The 16,650-nt window shown below is 34.4% G+C and overlaps 1 protein-coding gene across 1 annotated transcript in view; it reads left to right on the forward strand.

The window, feature by feature from the left end:
* Nucleotides 1–360: 360 nt before the first annotated feature.
* The window catches only part of Best2 (bestrophin 2), a 184,108-nt gene continuing 167,818 nt past the window's right edge, over nucleotides 361–16,650 (forward strand). Inside the window, exon 1 of the mRNA XM_085944313.1 lies at nucleotides 361–712. Coding sequence (XP_085800439.1) covers nucleotides 642–712 — 71 coding nt within the window. The 5' untranslated portion in view covers nucleotides 361–641. The remainder of the gene's footprint in view (nucleotides 713–16,650) is intronic.

Below are 16,650 nucleotides of genomic sequence, written 5' to 3' on the forward strand. Positions count from 1 at the left end.
ATATTTTCTAATTAGATTCTAGCTGGAAAGTGTTCTAATACATATTCTTCTAATTATTATTATTGAAACCTCTGTCTGTCCCTTTAATCGAATATACCTAAATTAAATATGGCTATATTAATACATCTTATTTGGAATAATTAGAACCTAAATATTGTTAAAACAGGAAGAGAAAATGGTAAAAAAATATAATTCATAATTTTCAAGTATCGAAATGAAAATAATATAAGCACACCGTTGAGTAAGTAATACATTTAATTTAATTATTTTCTGGGTTAATTTACAAATTGGGAAATTAAATTTATGGAATATCGCTGCGAATTTGCGGCAACATTCATATTATCAATACATATCAAGTTTAGTTACTAAAAGTGAGTCGTTCGTAGAGTCGAGTGTAGCACGGATTTCTATAATGAAAGTTACGTCAAAATAATATTGCCGGCATGACTGTCGTCGTATTGGTTTTATAATAATATACGCTGTCGACTTAATCTTCGTTAGTTTTCTAGTGGAATTGGTGCTATTATAGCGGGCTGTGATAGCTTTCATATGGTTCATTTAAAGTTTAGTTAAGTGGGTGCTTGATAACTATATGCTTTTTCATTACTAAATAAGTTATTTTTTTATAAACTTTTAAAAATATGACAGTGTCGTATGCCGGTGAGGTTCCAAACGGCAGCAGTTTTGGATGCTTTTGGAGAATCCTTTGCAAGTAAGTGCATTTATTCACATTACAATTTATTTTCTTTATAACACCAGTGCAAGTTATAACAATATCAATACTTTTGGGACAGGCGTTAATTCATATATTCCACATTATTTCCTACATAATTATTTTCATGCATGATAATATTATAACTCGTTATAAAAATTTTAATTGCAAATCAAGTTGGTATTTATTTACTAATAAATAATAATAATAATAAATCCACTTACAATTTTCATTTCGATTCGGAATGTGAAATGATGTTTCATTATGACATTTGTGAAATGAATTACTCCAATACAATATATTACTTATAATACTTAATGCCTATAATATTTTTATAAAAATTATGTTCATAATAATGCTCACCATTAAATTTAATATTACTACTTACCTATTTAGTGTTACAGATTTTATTGTTTGCCTAACTGGTCTAACTATAATACATAGCACAGATATTATAATATAATAATCATTGTGTGTACCTATTTTAAGTAATTTCGGATTCAAAAATCAAATCTAGTCAAAATTACATTTGAATAAGTAGGGCATTGTTATATAAATACCTATAGTATATATATATTATTATTATGTGCCAATAATTTACATTTTCTTAGTCTTGTTTCCCAACAATTTTTGTTTTAATATTTTTCGCGTTCAGCGGAATTTATTGTTGCATTTATTTAAAACGCTCGCTTTATTAATCACAAATGTGTCATTGTTTGCACCATATTCACAACCGTTATTCTTCTTACGTGACAAAAATATGTTTCCGTATTTTATTTAATATTTAATAAAACATGTTTGCATTTGCAAATTGCATTTCAATTTAAAAATAAAACATCGTTTCCGCATTATTATTGAAAGCACTGTGTTATTGTTATTAATTATGTCCTGTCTTCAATAAATACTGTCCCGGTAATAATAATAATAATAAAAGTAATACTTAGTAACAATAATAAATTATGATGTAGAGGTACATGGACAATGTTTTCCATCTAATACATTGACATTTATATTAGAATGTATTAAAATTAAATACGTAGTCGTAAATATTTTACATACATATCGAATACCTACAATTTTGATACAACTTTTGAGCAGTTTGTATACTTACAATGTTTATTTTGTTCACCGAATCGATGAACATAATATGGACCTGAATTATTGTTGTATAAGGAGCATGGCCCCCACAAGGGGGACTGATAGGGCTCTAGCCTGGGGGCCCGTGCTCAGGAGGGGCCCGGCGTGGCAAGTCGACCAAATAAGTGAGACAAACACACATCACAAATTTGCTTTAAGGTGACGCATCAGTGAAACGCCAAATAATGTTCAACTGTACGCGCGACGAAAATTTGTACTTGCTTCGCATTCATTGAGAGAACGTGGAGTCGGACGCACGTCACTTTGCTGCGTGATGGCGACGGGCCAATTAATTCTAAAATCGTGTAAAGATGACTAAAAACTTTACCCATTTACTTTAAAAAGCAAACATGTCAATGAATATATTATTATTGATACTAATAGAATAATAAACAGAACATAAAATGGACGTATGTTGGATTTATATGAGAAATAATATTTCGTTTGACAGGCGTCATTTTCACCCGCGACCCGCAATCCGCACATCGCCTAGCAACGATCTTTTTAGACCGTGCCTCAACTAATGCATGGCCTTAATAGTAAAAAAAGTCGCCTGCGCGCTAACGTTGTTATTTCAAATAACGTGGTTCAACGATGCAATTTTTAATTGTGTATCGATACCCAACAACTCCATAATTTAAATGGATGTAAAAATATACAAAAAAAAACACTAAATATATTAATTTTACCGCGTACACAATTACACCATTTGGGAAACGCTACTGTAGAGCGTCCATAGAGGTATTAAGGTAGGTAGAGAGCGTCACACTGCCTTTATCCTTAGCGATAGGTAGGGGGGCCCGCTTCAGGATGTGGGGCCATGATAAGGAGAGTCAGTACCTTCTAGTACCAAGGGCGGAATTACGAAACATTCAATCAAATACATTTGACTATTACTTAGTATTAACAGTGCTTTGATTAAGATGAATGCTCTGCCTACCAGAGGCAACTAGCGAAAAAATGTGAAGCTTACAATTTGAGACAATTTATTGATAACTAATTAACATTAAAAATATAAATATTTATATTTACTCAGAGTAATAGAAAGTAGTAAAAGTAAAGTAAACACACCACAAAATTATTAATATGTAATAAAAATAACTCAATGGAATCATTTAATGATTCACATTAAATTTTGTAACGTTTTTTCAATTGCAAGGACAGCTTTGACAATATTTTTTTTTACTTTTAATGTTTTGAGATAGGTACCTACCTACTTACGTATTGATTAAATACAACACTTTAAAATGTAAATTATTAATATTGTATTGTCTCGCACTACAAGCTTCGTTTATTTCCGATAGGTACGTCTGGTAGGCGGAGCAGTCACCATAAACACTATACTATATACCTGCTTATCTAAAACATTTAAACGTAAAATATTTTTACTTAATATAAATTCAAAGATAAATTTTTCAATAAAAAAAATTGTTTCAGTTTTTTATTATTTCGTTTTTTATGATTATTACCATCGTTAAAATGAAATTATATATTTTTTTATGTAAGTATAGTTTATTTTCTCTTCTTGGTCGTACACTCATGGCTGAGGATCGTGACCACATTTGAATTTCGTCATCGTTTGAACGACCAAGACTTTCCATCCTTCTCAATCTTCCGCTTCTCTCAGGGCAGAATGGACGGTATCCCCAGTCAGCTCTTTCACTTGAGCGCGTAGACGGTCTTCCTCGCCGTCGCCTTCCCTGGAGGCCACCTGAAACCACCAGTCTCTCCAGGTTGTCCGGTCCGCGCCTGACAATATATCCAAAAAACTGCAGAATTCGTCTCAGACATATTGTAGAGAGCCGTTCCTTTATGGATGTCTCTGGATGATTGACTGGTTCGTCCTGTGCTCCGTCCAAGATATGGCAATCGAAATTCCTCGATCCTATCGAAATTCCCCGAATCTTCCATATAGTGGTAAGACGTGTCATCGCATTTTTTGCAATCTGTGTGCGCCTTCTTATTTCCGCTTCGCATCCACCCTTTCCACTGATGGTCGATCCCAGATATACAAACTCGTCGACTGTTTCTAGGTTTTGGAGTGTACTTGCTGTTGGTAGAAGGTTAGCCCGATCGACAACCATTAACTTGGTCTTATTCCTATTAATAAGGAGGCCGTATTTGCGAGTCTCTTCCTCAACCCGGTGTAGCAGCTCTTTGAGTTCTCTTTCATCAGCAGCGATTAGTGTGGTGTCATCTGCAAATCTTAAGTTGTTTATTTTATGGCCACCAATTGTTATTCCGCCTTGCCAATAATCTTCGCATTATATACTCTCGATATATATTGAATAACTGGGGAGATAAAACACATCCTTGACGAACTCCCTTCTCGGTTCGGAAACTCTCAGAAAACGCTCTATTTAGTCTTACCTTTGTGTGGCTATTGTTATATAGGTTTTTGATAAGACAGGTAAGCTGTGATGGAACTCCCATTTCCAGAAGTACCTTCCACACGCAGTTATATCTCACGCAGTCGAATGCCTTCTGATAGTCAATGAAGCATAACAACATAGGGGTATTAAACTCTCTGAATTTTTCAATCAGTTGCCTGATGTTCAGAATTTGTTCTTGAGGTCCTGCCCATAACAAAACCTGCTTGTTTCGTGGGTATTTGTCGGTCACAGTGCTCGAAATGGAAAGTTTTACGAAACGGAGCGCTCGATACTTTCACGAAAATGTAAAATTATTAGATACCTATGTAATTTTATAAAAATAAGTCTGTTAGTTTTTTTGTTATATCGCATACTTATATAGCTCAGACGATCAAATTATTTTCCACGAGATTTTATGAACCGGAATTGCGCTCCGGTGCGTTCCCTGGACTCGGTCAATGAAATGCTTCAGACGTCTGCTAATTATATGTAATAAGATCTTGCTTGTATGTGAAATAAGTGAGATTTTCCGTCATCATTAAGCTTTTTCAAGGCTTCTGCGGATATACCATTGCCATCTGGTGACTTGTGGGTTTTTAGTCTCTTTATCGCCTCTATCACTTCACTAAAAAGTATTACCATGTTCTTGCTCATCGATACGTACGTCAACCACCTCAGCATCCTCTTCTGAATATCTGTACAGGCCTTCACAATATGTTTTCCACCTTCCTGTAACCATATCCAACTCTATAAGCAGTGTGCCATCCTCTTCCTCTTCCTCGATGGCCCAGTTCATTTTATTGAAATATCCTATGATTTCTTTGACTTTTTGGAAAAGATCTCGTGTTTCTACTCTGGCAGCATGGGTTTCGATATCTTCACATTTATTACTGAGGAAAAGATTCTTGATCCGTTGACAGAGTAGCTGAACAACCAGCGCTCGAAATGGAAAAGTTTACGAACCGGAGCGCTCGACAAATTTTCTGAAGATATTTACATAATCATCAAATCGTATGTGTATTTTATAAAAACAAGTGTGTCAGATTTTGTATTCTATGGCCTATCTAGCTAAGACGGTCAACATATTTTTTCCACGAGACGGAGCGATAATTTTACAAATTTCACGAGCCGGAACGGCGCTCCGGTGCGTTCCGTTCCATTTCGAGCCCTGTGAACAACTCTGTTTTTTTCAGAGTACCTTGCATGTTCTATAGTTGAGCTCTAAGTCTCTTATTCCTAAGATCGGCTCTCGTTTGAATGTCCTCCCATATTTCATCAGATATCCAGATCTTGCGACGTTTTGGATGTTCCTTACTATTGAGTTTCTGGACCTCCTTCATCGCACATAAGGTGGCTTCCTTCAACTTATTCCATGTTGTTTCGACATTGTCGTTGGGGTCTACGTAGAGTGATGCCATTTTACGATTCACCTCCTCGCTAAATTGCGATGTCGTAGTAGCGTTAAATATAAGCGCTCGAGTAGTCTCAGATCGTTTAGTCTTTTTCAACTTAAAACGATTTTAACGTTAAATTCTTTGTTATTTTTATCTAATCAAACTTTGGTGTTGTAAAAAATAATTACTAAAATGCTGAAACAATTTTCAAAACAACACCCATTTTAAACAGTTTTTTTTAAGATGTTAGTTTATCGCCGAATATCGCCAAGAATAGCGCGAATTGAATTATTATTATATCCGAAATTACTCGAGAAATTGGCCACATCTTCAAATAATATGAAATTATTGGTCTATAATCCAAATTTAATATCTATTTATATGAAGATGACGTACGCACACTGAAGAAATGAGAAAAAATCAAAAAACCCACGTAATTATAAATAATACCAATTATTAAAAAAAAACTAATTATTCATTTTTTATTGGTCAAAAAATCTTTTTATCCACTGAATTGCTCTTATAAAGTAAATAAATAGCCTTAACTCGAATAATATTTTTATCAAAATGGTTGAGATATACAAAACCAATTTACATGACCGTGTAGGTACAATTACCATAATATAAAAATGTTTTGTTGTATGTTAAAATTCGTTTTAAAATAAATGAATCTGATGGAATCACAACCCTAAATGAAATGAGCACCTGTTATCAATTGAAATCCTCACGTCCTGTAGTTTCTGTCGTCCATTGTAAATTATACGAAGGCACAAAGGTTATAAAATTCATACTGGTACCTACTTAACTGTTAGCTAGCTTCTTAACCGAAGTTATATATCGAAATCAAAACTAGTAAATCAACATTAGTCTTTGGCATTGAAATCGATAAATTAAACTTTAAATGGGTAGTTGAACCACGACTGACGAGTTGTATAAAATAATATAATATTTACGTCATAGCAATGTTTAGTAGATACCCAAGTGCGGGAGAAAATCTACCAGAATAATCAATAATATTTACTAAAATAAAAAAAGAATAGGTGTAAGTATGTAGGTACCTACATAAGTTATAGCAGGCATGTCCAACACCGAGTAGGCTGTGGTGCAGTATCAAAATTGACAATGATCTACTACATCTACATTTTCATTCTTCAACGTGAACACACGTATTATATTTGGTTAACAATACTTGCAGGCGTTACAATAAGTATTTTGAAACAAAATTATTTTTGCTAATTCTAATTTATTGGGTTATTTACGTTGAAAGCTGTTTCAACTACATCTTCGGAAGTTGTAGTCTTAGTCGACCGTTCCGAAGATCGGTTTATAGACCGAAACAGTTGTCAACGTAAATAACCTAATAAAGTAGAATTAATAAAAATAGCTTCGTTTCAAAACAATTATAATGGAGTTCTACCACGCAAACGATAGTTAAATTAACAACACTTATATTTCATTATCACAAAGAAATATAAAAAAGATTTGGTTATTTTTCGGGCACCGTCGAATTGTTATCATGTGTAAAGAGCCTACTGCGTGATGGTGATGGATAGTTTAAAGAGCGCCGATTCACATATTATCTTTCTCTCACTCATGCGGCAGGCCGCGAGAAATGCAATACGAATCAGGTAATACGACAAGATCATACGGACTTCATCGTGGCTATTTTTAAAAAAGACATTCATGCTAGCTGGATAAGGAAATAAAAATAGGAAAACGCCTTCAAAACATCAATTAAATTATATTATATTAGATACAACTAAATATTATTATTTTACGTCTCTATTTCTATTGGATCGGACCATAGATCCAATATATTCACGCCAGGGCACTGACCTGTAAATTTCGATCGTAGTGTTCGTCGTTACTTATTCTTCGAATGCAATTTTGTAGAATTGTAGAAACTGATGATTGTTGTAAAATGGTAATACATTGATTAATTTTACCAGAAAATTTAATCAAAAATCTTCATTTACTGCGAACAGGCTACCGTTTTGCATTTGAAGATAATCAACAACTAACACTACCATCGTAATTAGCAATTTCTTTGACTGCGATCGACCAAAGCCCATCCCACGGTCGACGCTTTGGATATGCCTGGGTTATATAATGATAATGATTAAGTGGGTAAGCGATGAAAATACATCGCTCTAAGCCAGATGTCGGCAACCTTTTTGTCATGAAAGACGCAATACTTCATTTTTTGTGCGTTTGATGAGCGTACGCTCTTCTGTTTGTTTTGCTCTTCATTTTCATCCTCGCTGTCAGTGTATCGCAATAATAAATTGTGTTCATGATTCTCGTCATCACTGTGAAGAGCATTCCCATCTTCACTTCCGCCAAGGTTACTCATCAGTTACATAAGTTTCGTGATATATCTATTTGTAAAAGACATAATACCCAACGTACGTAATATATATTGCATTATATGGTTATAATTATTACGGATTATTTCTCGACCACATTTTGGTCACTTGAGTTCAGTGACGTCGCATAAAATTCACTTCATTTCGTTTGCCGGCCTCGGTTACACGCAAATTGTACGTATTACATTTTGCCGTATCACAGTTCACCGTGAGATGTAGTACCATAAAGAGATGGCCGTATGGCATTTAGATAAAAATGACACTTTGTTCGTGGAGCATTGCAGACAGTACCTATTGTTCCAATTTTATTAGATTCAATAAGAATATTAATTTAATATGTACGAATTGATACTTACGAGCACTTACTTGCTAAGCTACTTTTGAATCATTGAGAATTTTATATAAATATATAGATATTATGTTGTATTTTTTATTTACTTATCTACCTATTTTCTTCTTTTCCCCCCTTGTATTTCGGTGGTTTTATTATGCATTTTTAGCTATTTTATTTAGATATGAATTTTATCTCAATGCTATACGACTATCAGTTTACGTTACGATTGCTCACGATGAACTGTGATACGGCAATGCGAATTATGTACGATTTTCCGGAGACGGTCTGCTTCTTTCATCAAGTAGTTAGGTATTTATATAATACTTATATAATAATATTACTACTATGTTTTCCTGGTAATAATGATTTCTAGTTAATATCGATTGAAGGAGGGCCATTACAAAAACATATGAATCAAGACAAGCCTATACCCACCAATACTTACATAGGCTATCTACAAACAATATTTTGTTACAAATTAAAACGGCTGGTTCCCAATCTTTTCGCGACACTATTAACATTATATAATGTTTGCGACACACTGAAAAATATTTAAATAGGTAGGTACCTACTTACTTATTTTAAACTTATAAATCAACATAGTCTTGGTGTATGAAACTAGTAATTCCTAAATCCTAACCAAGAAAATTTAAAGATACTTTTTTTGAATTCTTGTTAAAGACTATCAACGAAAAAAAATACTCACAGACATATTATGTGGTTGGACTATGTGGTTGCAAATGCTATCTACAGTTTTTATTAAACATACCTACATAATTTGAACTATACTTGATATACTTGAGGAAGCCTAGTACATATAACAATAGTTTTATTGATTGATGTGTATACTTATATAATTCACTTACTTTGTTTTACTCTTTTATTATTATAGTTTCTCTATATAATTTATTAATTCTCAGTGTAATATAATATGTAATTGTTTGTTTACAATAATAAAATATACCTAAGTTTCTCTTTTAATTATATTGAAAATACTTCAGATAATCTTTGAAACATATATGACATCGAGCGGCAGTCCAACCCGCATCTATCAGATTCGCGGCAATGTCCTTTACAATTTAATGCTTTCGTTAGAGCTGATTTTTTATTTATCAATCAACCATACATTTCGACAACAGAATATCTTTGAATTCAGAGTCGAATATTTTAGAGAACATTAAAAAACAGCTACGAATGTTTACCATGTTCACGTTTGAAATAATAGTATATTACTCACTTAATTTTAAATACTAAAAAATAGCGTATGTTACTGAAAAAAAAGTAGAAATGTGTAGGTATCAATTTGTATTTAATGCGTGGAAGATACACGGTTTTATCAAGACACAAATGAGATTAATGCACTTAATGACACCAACAAATACAATTAATTGACACAAATTGTCTACCTATTTAAACTACTCCTTTTAATTATTTTGAATAAAAATGAAACCATGTAAATATTAACATTATAATAAGAGATATACATTTTTAACTTTTCTCTCAATAAGTTGATTGCGTTACGAGCTGTATGGCATATTAGGTAGGTACACACACCACCTTGTTTGAACCACATATCGTCCAGATCAAAATCATCTAATCTAATCCATGCCAGAAAAATCAGTAATCATGTTTATGTCGCGTTCTCCATTGACAGTAACTGCATTGTCATTTTCGTTTACAATACGGTCCAATTTCACCTGCAGACCATAAATCTTGGTATGATTATTATTATTTTTTGTAGATGGAAAGGTGTTTCAAGAATAGCACGTGGGTTGTTATTACTCTGTTTGCGACAATTTTGCTTATTTACAAAGCCATTTAACCAATCGCTGAAGATAATTTTTCCATGAAGTGATGGGTGTCTTTCAAGTTGCTCTAAAGTCCAATCAGCAAAATTTCGATGTACCAAATGATCATTCGGTTTAAATTCTTGTGTTAACTGTATTTTATACGCCTTCAAATGAAAATCTTTATGAAGAATAGTTCATGTAGTGCCATAAGAAAGTCCAAGTTCTCGAGAACGACGTGTAATTGATTGTTTTGGATTTTTATTCACAACATCGATAATTTCAGCAGTAGGTACGTTTACGTTTTTGACGGGTCGGATTCTTAACATCGCAAACATTACAATTTTCCAATTAAGCAGTGTAGGTCGATTATTTTTACCACAAATATCACGTAATACCCGAAACGTAGCTCGAACAGATTCATTATTGTAGTAATGAATTTGGACAATGTATACGCTGTACAAACTTTCTTCAATAATATTATTATTTAAAGTTATGTGTTTATACGATACAATTTTTAATTGTGTATCAATACTCGACATCTCCATAATTCAAATGGATGTAGGTATTAAAATATACAATAAAACACTAAACATACACATTAATTTTACCGCGTACACCATTTGGAAAACGCTACTGTAGAGCGTCACACTGCCTTTATCCTTAGCGATAGGTAGGGGGTCCTGCCAAAGATCCTAGCCTGGGGGTCCATGATAGTGTACAACCATGATGATTTTCCAAAAAATACTGAACACAAATGTCAATTTTGGTGGGAATTAGAAAAAAATGGCTTCTATGACGTTTTAAAAATCTACACATAGTTTTTTTTTTTTTGACCATGTCCGATCCTAATAGGATCATATGGGCCTCCACAGAGTAGAGGTTTGTATTAACAGATTTTGTTTTTTACGAGAAATGGGTGTCAGCCACTTGCTCAACCTATTAGGTCCATACCCTGACTCACACACAAACTGAAAAACAATATGTGTACTTGCCAGACCCAGGATTCGAACCTGAGACCCACAGCGTGATAGTCCAACGCTTATAAAATCTTATTTAAATATGGCTTCTCAAAAATTGTATAATTCTAAAGAGAAATTGCGTTTATCTAGTATACACTAAGGTATTAGCCAAACGATTTTAAATTGATTACTTACATTGTTTGTGTATTTTTAACTTAATAAATAATTGCGGTCACTAACGCTATGTGTTACTATTGTTTTCTAGTCCACACATACGCCAGAGGAACCACTTCTTAACTGTTCAAAATTAAATTCATTGCCCGTACATTTTTTGCAATTTAAAGTCTACGAACGATTTTCCGTGCACAAATAAGCCAGTTGATAGGGTTTGCATATTAATTATTTGTCTCTCTCTCTCTCTCTATTTTTTAAATAAGACTTTCGCCTTTTATCCTCCGGCAATCTCATTTAGCATGTTTAGCCTAAAATAACGGTTGGCAAGTGAAAGCTAGAAAAACTTTGTTGCTATCTACTTTATAAAATCGCCGGTTGTTCATGTTATTAGAATTAAAGTGGTTTTAATACAAGTGTAATGTTGATTGTAGCCAAAGTAGAAGTGATACAGTAGGCAGCCTAGCTAGGCTCCCATTTAGTTGATATTCTGTTATATTCTGGTATATTTGTTTTTTTATTGAATTTCTTACAAACTGAGCGAAGTATTTGAAGAGTTTTTTGTTTTTTATGATTTTACCAAGGCTTTGACTACAACTCGCTGTTATGTCGCCTCTTCTCATCTAGAAGAGGATCTGGCGATCAGGCCCTTACTCAAATTCTGTTAGAGAACTTAACAATGATTCTGCCAAACTCATCCGTCCTACCTACGACCAGGACACTTTTCAATTTGTAAACATTCTCAAAGATATCGGCAATTCGCAGTTGTACTCTGTGTCGTTCATATTTAGGACATTGTACTGCTATATGTACAATGTCCTCCAAAACATCAAATTCATCGCAGATCTGCGAATCGCTTCTTCCCATGACGACATCAAATATTTTATCCATGGTGTATCCTGTTCTTAGCCTCAGTATCAGCTTAAGCTCACTTCTTCTTCTACTTCACGACAAGGAGACGCTACAAACCAGGGCACCGAACGTGGGGGTGTTAGAATGAACTTACTCCATTTCCCCTTTTCTATGGATGCCCTGTGGTGAAAATCTATCCACACGATTTGGCACATTTCAAACATAGAAGAGTTTCTCTGTTGTATACAACATTTTTGGGTTTGACAATATTTTCTCTGTGCGTTAAAATCTTTAAGTTTATACCTATTTCCTTATATAAGTAGCATATATGCTGAAGAAACTCTTCTTACTCCAGACGGAGCCTTCTGTAGTTTCCCTATTAACATCGTTGAAGCATTTTTACGTTGCCATAATCATAATCTCTATTTTTATGCAACATCAACCATTAACCCTTCACAGTTTGTATGTCCACTTTTTACGTTAAGTTTCATACATTAATGCTTCATCTCAACAAAATAATATGCGTCCCCAACAGATCGACCGCGGGATGATTTTGGTCGATCGCACCGCAGATAAGAACTGAATCTTGAAAATGTATAAATCATGTAAGGACATTTATATGTAATTATAATACGATTCCATTGTGATTTTGAGAGGGAAGAATAATTAACCATTCCTATTTTTTATATTTCCTTACCAGCTTACTAAAAAAAAACGTTTTCAAATTTACTATGAGATCTATTTCATCGTATCGTTTGATTCGTATTTCATCGCTCACGGCCTGTTGCAGGACTGAGAGAAAGTGACTCTTTACACAGTATGTGAATAGTTTGGCGATTAGTGCAATGAATGCCCCAAAGAAACTCAAAACGATGAATAGGAAATTAATTATTAGTCAAATAAACTACTGCGCAATGGTATGGGGAAACTAAGTTTCAGTTTAAAGCGTAGGAATTCACCTTTTCTCTCTCTCTCTCTCATTCCTGCGGTAGTTTGTAAGTGGTGCAATACAGATCATGTGATATGACGAGATCATGCGAAAAAAATCTTTCACGGGGTAGGTACGAGTACCTATCTAAGCTGGTTAGGAAAATAAAAATAGGATCAATGCTTCCCCTTCAAAATTTAAATAAAATCATATTATATCAATAGGTACTGAAAGTGCACGTTTTTTTTACATTTTCACGACTCAGTTCCTAAAGAGCCCATTCACACGGGACACCTGTGGCAAGCCACCGGCGTGGCGAGATTCCGCATTTACATCTAAATGAATGCGACACTCGTGTGTCCCCGTCTGGACGATTCCATTCAGTTATGTGTAAATGCGGCCGCTCGCCACGCCGGTAGCTGGACACAAGTATCCTGTGTGAAACGGCTCTAAGAGCCCTATGATAAGCTTTCGACCGAAATCCATCCCGTAATCCAGTGCTCCGCAACCGGCGTACCGCGTGACGATGCTAGGTGTGCCGCGGAGCATTGCTTAAAAAAAACACAAATAATTTTGTATATTATACAATATTTACATATTAGCCAAATTTGCGTACATGGCTGTTAATACATTTGAGTACCTGCATAAACTTAATAAAACAATGCAGGGTCAGAATGAAAATATATTGCCGTGATCTGATAAATTAGAAGGAGTTAAGACAAGATCTCTCAAATGTACCAAAGGACCTACCAGACCACCAATGAAAACAAGCAATTAATTTTGGATCCGTCTTAAAAAACATTTAACTTTGCTTCAAAAGAAATTTCATCATTACTTTCATACAATCAATACGACTGGATTCGAAACTCTTTTGCAACCAATGCCGAAAATTTTATAGAAGCGCTTTCCCTATAAATTCGAGAGTAATTTTTTGAATTGAAAAACAACGAAACGCTAAAACTGAACTTCGACGATGTTCCATTTGCTATTTTCTGGATTTCGGTTAATAATGAATATCCTCGTATTTCTGACAAGGCTAACGCAGTTCAGCTCCCATTTTCTACGACGTATCAAGGTGAGCAAAGTTTTTCACTCAAGTAATGTAATTTTGGTGCATGTCCCCCATAAGATAGGAGGCTCTAGCCTGGGGGCCTAGGCTCAGGAAGGGGGGCGGCGTGGCAGGTCAAGCAGATAAGTGAGATAAACACAAATTACAAATTTGCTCTAATAGCAAAAAAACTCGCCTGCGACGCGGTTTTACTTCGCCGGCATTAATATTTTGAAACATACGATTGTGGGATACAATTTAACCCGACAACTAACCATAATTCAAGTGGATGTATTAATAAATACAAAAAATTGCTTAACATACAATCAATACTTACCATTAATTTTTCCTCGAATACCATTTGAAAAACGCTATTTTAAAGTATCACACTGTCTTTAATCCTAGCGATAGGTAGGGGGGGGAGCGCCGAAGATTCTGGCCTGGGTCCATGTTTTGGTGTATAAATTGTTTTACGTGGTGTGCTGCGGAATTCTGGGAAGAGGTTTAGTGTGCCGTGGGTGAGAAAAGGTTGCGGAGCAGTGCTGTAATCGACGCGTTGGACGTGCCTGATTAGCCTCCCGTAATTAATTTTATGTTGCCATTTTGTTTTAATAATAATAAGAATAAATATATCACGAATACGTCATAAGCATACGCCATAAGAATTTCCTTTTGTCATTCAGCAAATATCTACTTGATGATTATGATCAAGTGGAATTTTAAATTATGGATTTTTTTGTTAATTATGAAATTAATATAAGTAGGTACCTAAATGCCACAAGTTTATACTAGATTTAGTCTTGGCTTAAAACGTGTGACTTTAAATTTAAGTTTTTGAAAACCTTTTTGTTGTGACTTACAAATAGTAAAATGAAAATATTTTCAAATCGATCTGTTATCAATTAAAATTATTATGTTTCTTGTTTTTTCAAGTGGAGCGCTTATAGAGATAAATTAAAATATAATATTGTATGTGTACCATAATGACGAAAAAAATAACACAATCAAAATAATAATTATGCCAGGTACCTACTTAATCAAAAATTGTGAAGAGGTCGACGAACGCTCTTAACATTGTTCGACAACGAATATTCGTGCCAATCGGTGCCAATAAAAAAAATCAACGCCTCACTGATGAGTGCCATTTTTTTCATGCAACACATATCTAATTGGATGTTTTTGGAGTTTTCATATCAAACTGCGAACAAAAAATATATATGTTAGTAATAACAATAATCATTTATTTTGGTTGTTGTGAAACTGGAACTAGGCAGTGTTGCCAACCGACTTAACTAAATAATATATGCCAGACAGGGTTATAAGAACAATGTACTCTAGTTTGGAGATAAAATACTAGATTTTCTCAGAACATTACCTACCATTATATTATTATCATGGGACGTCTAAGCGGTGATGTACAGAACGATTCATCCCCTCTGTTTTGCATGTAACAGATAATCAATAGAATTCCGATATGCAATATTCAATACACTACATTTTGATGCAGGGTTTTTAATGTGTGAGTGTCCTACAAAAATGAAACACGCATTATGAACGTGCAACAGTGTGTGTATTAAACCAATATTAAATGAGCGTCAATACATAAATTGACAGCAGTTGTTAGTTAGTATGTATAACGTATTCTTGACACGTGTTTAAGTTTATCCCAGATTATTTCTTACTCGAGATCGGTTACCTGCTACTCCTTACCCGTTAGATATTTCAGTTCCCATAATATCTGATTTACCTGGCTGGGGCCTTTATCATCTTCATCTGTAATTTTGTAGGTTGTTTGGCGAATTTAAAGTAATAAATAGGGATGGAGTTTGTTTTTGTGCTCCATCTCGAATGGTCAGTAGCGTAGAGTAATTAATAGTTTGACCGTGTGGGTCTGGGTTGTGAAAATTGACATTGATGTTATCTCTATATTACTATTAATATCATCAAAACACCACGTAAAAAAACCCGAGAACGAGGATACTTTCGGTAAAAATAGGTTGTGGTGGGATGGGTCTCTGGCGCTTGGTAGACTGACACAGTTCCCTCGAGTAGCAGTAAAGTTTATCTTATACTCTCCCACTTTCGGGTATATTTATATGCCTCAACCCCCACCAAAGTCTTTACCAGTGCATACAGCGCCGTAAAATCGCAACTCATTATGATGGTTCTAGATCAGGGAACTCAGAAATAATGGGAACTGAAATACATAACGGGTAAGGCGATAGCAGGTAACCGACTCGAGTAAGAAAGAATCCGTGTTGAACTTACACACGTATCAAGAATACGTTTTACGTCGATTACTGAAAACTGCTCTTGGTTTATGCATTTACGCTCATTTAATGTTGGTGTATTATAGACACTATTGCACGTGCACAATGCGTGCTTCATTTTCGTAGGAGACTCAGACATTCAAAAGCCTGCATCAACATGCGGCGTATTGAATATAGCCTATCGGTATTCTATTTATTATCTGTTCTGTGTTCTAGATCTATAGAATATATGAACACAAACGATTGAAGAAGAATATATTTTTTCACAACAAATAGATAAGTCACACAATATCGTATGCTACATTTAAGATATAAGG

Source organism: Rhyacophila brunnea, unplaced genomic scaffold, assembly GCF_057557595.1.
Source record: "Rhyacophila brunnea isolate RB1 unplaced genomic scaffold, BYU_Rbru_1.0 scaffold_1, whole genome shotgun sequence".
Classification (NCBI taxonomy): domain Eukaryota; kingdom Metazoa; phylum Arthropoda; class Insecta; order Trichoptera; family Rhyacophilidae; genus Rhyacophila; species Rhyacophila brunnea.